This window comes from Rattus rattus, chromosome 8 (genome assembly GCF_011064425.1).
Source record: "Rattus rattus isolate New Zealand chromosome 8, Rrattus_CSIRO_v1, whole genome shotgun sequence".
In the NCBI taxonomy this organism is placed as follows: domain Eukaryota; kingdom Metazoa; phylum Chordata; class Mammalia; order Rodentia; family Muridae; genus Rattus; species Rattus rattus.
The window spans coordinates 69,958,475-69,965,140 of NC_046161.1; the positions used below are offsets into that span (position 1 = coordinate 69,958,475).

Genomic DNA, 6,666 nt, shown 5'->3' on the forward strand with positions numbered 1-6,666 from the left:
ATTAAGATGAGTGGTGATTGGGCACAGAGGACAAAGTCTTGTTCAGCTGTGAGGCCTTTGAGACCCAAATGACAGAATGACAAGAATCACAAAATTAGTCCTCCCCGCCCCTGGCTGGTTGAACGTTGACTTCCATTTCTTAGGAGCACGGCCTCTCTATCGCTTTGGTCTGAATTTTCCATTTGTGGGTTGCAAGTCAGGCACTGGGGAATAGGCTATGCAGAGGTGGAAGAATTTACTTCCCTCCCCGCTGGTCCCTCAGGATCTGAGAGAGAAAGAATGTTGGCTGCCTGCTGGAGCTGGAAAATAACCCAGATGACTGCTCTTCAGCTCATTTACTTCCCAACGGGGAGAAGGCTGGTAACTCAGAAGCCGTACCTTCCTCCTCCACCTCTGCGGGCTCTTAGCCCGGAACTCAGCTCCCCCACAGTGCAACTTTGCTGCTGCAGTTAACAGTGAAGCACTTGGCCACTGCCCTTCGCTTCCATCAGTTTCTTCTAAGCGCTTTGAAAAACGAACAGAATATCTCACGGTGATCTTCCTACTGTGCACAAAGGAGTATTTTACGCTCCCTGTGCGAAGCCTCCGAAAGAAGTCAGCATGGATTCATATTTTAAGCCTTTAGGCAGCGACAGAGTTCTATACAGACATCAAAGGACTGTGCCCTGTCATGATATTCCCACGGACATCTTATATCTCTGGCATCTCATTTAATACCTGGGATTCATTTCTCTGATACAATTAAATTCAGGTCTTCATATGGGCCAGACAAAGTAGGGTGATGGCTATATCTAGTATTTCATTTAATACCTAGAATTCATTTTAGTCAAATTGAATTCAAGTCTTACTATCTGCCAAATGCTAGTAGAGTGACGATTGGGCTGAGAGCGTGGTCCCTGGATTCACTGAGTTTATTATCTAGCGCATAGCTTGCAAGGAATTACATGATACCTTGGTGTTTTTGTTTGTTTGTTTTTTGTTTTTTGTTTTGTTTTTTTGTTTTTTGTTTCCTAGTGAACACACAAAGGAGCCTAACACATAAGCACATAAGAAGAAACTGGCAAGAATCTTGAACTTGGAACTTCCTTACAGATGGCCTTAGGTCTGAGGATATAGCGTGACGAAGAGAATCTCCCCTTCTCTGCCTTCTGGGATGAAGTCTGCACTTCTCTAATGTTCTACTCTAGTGCTCTGTGGATTCGAACCCTTAGCCTGTAGGATTTGCACACTAGGAAAGGAAACTAGACCTTCACCCACAAAACATTCTCTCTGAGACCCTCGGTTCAGTTTCTCTAGGATCTCAAGTAACGTTAAAGAAAATGTAGGATAAGCCCAAAGCCACAAGGACTAACCTTATAGTTTAAAATCTGTGAGCCGGCAATAATATGAAAAATTTAGAAAGTAGCTGCTCAAGTTAGTGGTCAAGTCACAAACAAATCTGACTGGCACTTACAGCAGTGTGACTAATCAAGTCACACAAACACTGCATTCTTTTTTATACTTTATTAAACTAAATGTTCTGTTCAACTAGAGCGATTAAACTTGTTTTTGACACAGTTATGCCAAGTGTCTGTGCTTCTGGTCCACATACCTTAGGTTAAATAGTAGAATTCGAGTTTTAAATTCCCCAAGTAGCAAAACATAAATCATGGCCTCTATCCACCCAACACACATAATACACGTCTAAGCTCTTCTCAGACCATGATGTTCTGTGAAAGTCCCATTCAACTGGGAATCCCCGCCCCAGAGATAATCAGCATAATTCTCTCGTTGCCATGAAACAAAATAAGGACAGAGAAGAAAGCTTGTGCTCACTTCTAAGCACTGGTCTGCAGAGTGGAAATTCTCTTTGAAAGCCTACTTACATCGGTTCACTCATTCCCTTACACACTCTCTCATTTCTTCACTCAGAGACTCATACAACAAGCTAGTGACTATTCAGGCACTGACCTGTAATATAGGCCTCTGTTCTTGTGAGGTTTTTATTTCAGTGTAGTTTTGGATAAAGACAATCATAACTGATTACAGCTATAAATATAAACGTTCAAACTACAAGAAGTGCAGTGAAGGCAAGGGGCAAGGCGTCTATCAGGTCAGGTGTGCCAGACCAACCTAGAAGTGTTGGACAGTAACTCTGAGGGCAGGGACTATATGAAGGATTTTGGTTTTTTGTCCCAAGAGAAATGAGAATCTATTAAAGAGATTTATTAAAGAAGGCATGCTCACTGCATACTTGAAATCCCAGCATCTGAACATAGAGGCATGACAACCTTAAGATCCAGACCAGCTTGAGCTGCACAAAAGACCTTGGCTCAGAACAAATGAGCAGAACTAACAGGGCATGCTGGTCATGGCAGCATATGTTTGCAAGCCCAGCAGTCAGAAAACTGAGGCAGGAGGATCACCAGTTTAAAACTAGCTTAGAGTATAGCTTAGACTATATCTCAAGGGCTCTGTGGTTGAGCTCAGTGGTAGGGTGATTTCCTATCATGCACGAGGCCCTGGGTTTGCTATCAAGCACCCTCTACAAAGAATGGCAAGCACATTAATTGCAATATGTCAGGTTTGTAAACTAAAATCTCCACTCCAGCTGTCATGCCATGAGTAGGTTGAGAAAAGCTGCAGTGGTTGCTGGGAGATGTGTAAAAGATTTTGCTGTAGTTCCAGTGAGGCGTGATTGGGTATTGGGTAAAGCTGGTGGTGGTTGAGAACAGTAGTCTTTTGTAACAAAACAAAGTTGGGAAATAACATGAGAAGCGAGATGAGTAAGCTTTGGAAGATTAGAATTGAAGAGGTAAGGAAAAAAAAAAGAAAAATAGCTTAATCCTAGATTTCCGTCATGGAAAAAAAAAAGATAAATAGCACAGCTCCTAAGGAAAGATCTCTTAGGGCTGGAGAGGTGGCTCAGTGGTTAAGAGCACTGACTGGTCTTCCAGAGGTCCTGAGTTCAATTCCCAGCAACCACATGGTGGCTCACGACCATCTGTAATGGGATCTGATGCTCTCTTCTGGTGTGTCTGAAGACAGCTACAGTGTACTTACATATAATAAATAAATCTTTAAAAAAAAAAAAGGAAAGATCTCTTTTATTTCCCATTTATTTCCCTATTTATTTATTTTACATCCTGATCGCTCACCTCCCCTTCTGGTCTCCCCCTCTTAAAAAGGACTAGTGAAGAGGACAGAGCCCGTGAGCTCATTCTGGGATACACTCAGTGAAAAGTGCATCTGAAACTCCCAAAGCAAGATGGTAGGTAGGAAGAAAGTAGGTCTGCAGCTCCAAGAAGTCTGGGTTAAAATGCAGATGTGTTTTGGCTAGATGATCAGAAGCAAGAGGAAGAAACTTTCAATAATTAAACAGTGGACATTTTATCATTGAGGGTATTTTAATTGATCAAATTATTTGAGGAAATCATAATTTAATTTGTACTAGTTATTAAACAGAAATAGCGAGACGAATTCAAAAATGCAAAATACAGATATCAGGTTTTTAAGTTTTTTTTTTTTTTAAAGCATCAGTAAGGAAAACTAATCAACATGGCCGCCTTTCTCACTTTTTCAGAGCCAGGGTCTGGATGGCCCGGTACCCTTGTAGCTCAGACTGAACCTCTCTTGCTTCATCATCCTGAGTGTTGATCAGGATTACAGGCCTGAGCCACCACACCATTTAGCAAAGGAATCTTAAAGGGAGAAAATTGAGACTCTACGTTTTTGTACGTTATCAGTAAATGTTGGTTTTACCTCAGCTTTGGACTTGATAAGTAAAAGGCTGTAAGTGGATCAGATACATTGTGAAAGTATGCGACCTTTTCTTAACATGCAACGAGAAACCCAAAACGAGAAGAAAAGGCAGCAAAGCATCTTCTAAGTCGTTTACCTTGAACCTTGCGGTCCAGTCCACTCTTAGTGGAGTCGTACTCGTCGGTCAACTTCCGACTTTTAGTTGAATCGGCATCGTCCACATTCAGTCTGTTATCAAACGGGGAGCTTCTTATGGATTGCTTGGCTTTCTCAACTGTTTCCTTTTCCGTTATCGCCTTTAGCAGATTCAAGTTATCGACGGAAGAAAAATTGCTTTCACTCGGCTTGCTTTCTGGAAGAAAAGTTCCAAGCCCAACACACCCATTTTAGTTTAGAATTCCGTGACCTACATATGGAACGGAACAGCAGTGTGGTTTCTTTTTTACCTGAGGGGTATGTCTTTTTAATCTTGTCTGCCTCTGCCTCAGCGATCTGTGAAACAAACAGGAGACAGACCTGCTTTTAAATCACCGCTTCACTGTTTACCAAGTACACGGGCCAAATGATTTACTCTCTACGAGATTTAGTTCTGTTTGTTAAGTGCGGGCAGAAAGCACTGCATAAGGATTAAATGAGACGAATTAATTAATTAATCAATTAATTCCTTTCTCCTGTGATAGTGACAAAAGACAAACGTGATAGCATGTGCCTATAATCCCAGCACTCAAGAGGAAGGGGCAGGAAGATCAAGAGTTGCAGGGCAATCAAACAAACCAAAATAAGCCACGCACACATCTTTGGTAAATTAGATCATCTTCTAGGAGTGGCTACAGTGCTGACCTCACTGGGCTGTCATCACACCTTAGTCTGTGTGCTCTACAGAAACTCAAGTGTACTCATCGTGAGGACACAGAATTAATGGGACTAGATTTATCGCCTTAATTTTTGTCAATTTATTATTATGTCCTGGAGTTTATAAATGTCAAATGGCTAAAATATCACAAGGAAATTACAGTAAGTGAAAACAATAAAATAACATAGGAGTTATGTTTTTACATTCAACCTACCTGCTCATTCAAGGGTCTCTCTGCACTCAATTCTCTATTATGCAGGGATTTGTCTAGAATAAATACACATAAATATACATTTAATGTGCCTTTGGGCGGTCAAATATGTTCCTCATTAAAATAAAAAACACAATGAAAAAAAGATTTTTTCTGGAGAAATAATTCTGGATAAAATAAAATTTATATTAGCAAAGATTATCAATTGTATACATGTGGATATCAAAGTTGGTATGTTTACTATATTACTGTATATCCTGAGTTAAATGCAATCACACTTTTATTTTCTGATCAGAAACTTAACACATAGTTCTAATTCTTGGCTTATTAGCTCTTTTCAATTGGAAATATACTATTTGGATTATCACTGCTGGTACATTAAAAGAGACCTTCATATCCTGCATATGTAACGAGGGAAAAATGTTAGCCACTTTAAGAACAGGTATCCCCTCCCCCATTTTCAAAATAAGACCATGTTATCGTTCTATTATTTTAAAGGTAAATAAAGGAGAAAGAAAAATCCATCTTCGTTCTCTGAAGTCAAAAAGATTCTGTCAATGCGTACGGATACGATCTGCTTAGAAAAACTAGGCAGGGCGATTTAGCTCACGGATCACAACAAGCAATGTCCACATACCTTGGCTGCCTTCGGGTTTGGGGAAAGCTTGAATTGGGCCGCTGTTGAGCACCAACACCAGTATCCAGGAGCCGGTCCAAAGGAACCCCATTCTTTCTTGCTCCTCTGAGCTCTGCTGGAAAGAGCCTGGCGCTGGGCCCCTGAGCTGTAGCTTTTGTTATGAATGAGAAGGGGAGTAAGAAGCTGGAAGAGCCTGGGTGCAGGAAGGGAGAGGATCTGGGCGACCCCGGGCAGCAGTTGCACGGGGCTGGCGGGAGGATGTGGGCTCTTCCGGCGCCCGGAGCAGGTGAGCAGGTGCGGCGGGCGCTGTCCGGCCCGCGGGTGCTGAAGTTCTTGCGTCGCCTGCGGTCGCGGGCCTGGGCGTAGCTTTACTCTACTAGCTCGGGGAGAGGAAATGAGGAGGAGGCGCATGCTCCATGCAAACCAGAGGCGTGAGGATGGCGTCAGCGACCTAGCGCTACTCCAATCCCGCGGGAACGGAGCGGGGGAGGGGGCACAGGCATGCTCGCGTATTTTCCATGCCGCAGTCTTGGGTATGTTTCTACAGCCGAGGCCGGTCGGATTACAGGATTGCTGGACGATAGGCATGATTGTCGTACCACAAGGACTAAATGCCCTCTCTACCTGTAAACTTGTCAAGGGGAAATGGGTAATCTTGTCTAATTTTGATTTGTGACTCTTCTGCTCCAAAATCATTTCCTGCTATACTCAAAAGATATAATTCTATTATACCTATAAAATTCTATTATAATCAAAAGATATAATTCTATTAAACCTTATAAAGACCTGCCTTTATTGATCAGTGTTGACATTCTTTTGATGCTCTTGCGTCTCAGCTCCACAGGAGTCTTTTGATTAGGAAACTGCTTGAATATTATTTCAAATAGATTGTGCATATAACTCCACTCTCACATATGGCGAGACATAGAAGAAGAAAAAATCCGTTGTCCCTCTTGGAGTGAGAGTCCTCACTAGTCAGGGCAGAAACACTCAGTTTTGTTCTTCTTCCAATCCAGTAGGGAAAATAGTGTGTGGCATTCTTCCCCAGGTCTCATTTATACCTGAGGATCTTGATGTTCTGGGAGTCTTTCAACAAAATGGAAAGCCATGAAAAATATACCCCCTCCCCCCCAATAAGCAAGTCAGAGGGGTGCTCCCTATAATCTGAGACTATCCCGGAAGCCTGAGGTCATTGCATACAATTTACTATCCAAAGAGTTTTAA

At 42.1% G+C, this 6,666-nt stretch overlaps 1 protein-coding gene across 1 annotated transcript in view; it reads right to left on the reverse strand.

Moving 5' to 3' along the window:
- Positions 1-5,835, reverse strand: part of Scg3 (secretogranin III) — a 38,979-nt gene extending 33,144 nt beyond the window's left edge. The window contains exons 1-4 of the mRNA XM_032909767.1: positions 5,443-5,835; positions 4,809-4,861; positions 4,188-4,233; positions 3,878-4,093 (exon numbers count right to left, since the gene is read on the reverse strand). Of these exons, the coding sequence (XP_032765658.1) occupies positions 3,878-4,093; positions 4,188-4,233; positions 4,809-4,861; positions 5,443-5,533 (406 nt within the window). The 5' untranslated portion in view covers positions 5,534-5,835. The remainder of the gene's footprint in view (positions 1-3,877; positions 4,094-4,187; positions 4,234-4,808; positions 4,862-5,442) is intronic.
- Between the last annotated feature and the right edge of the window lie 831 nt (positions 5,836-6,666).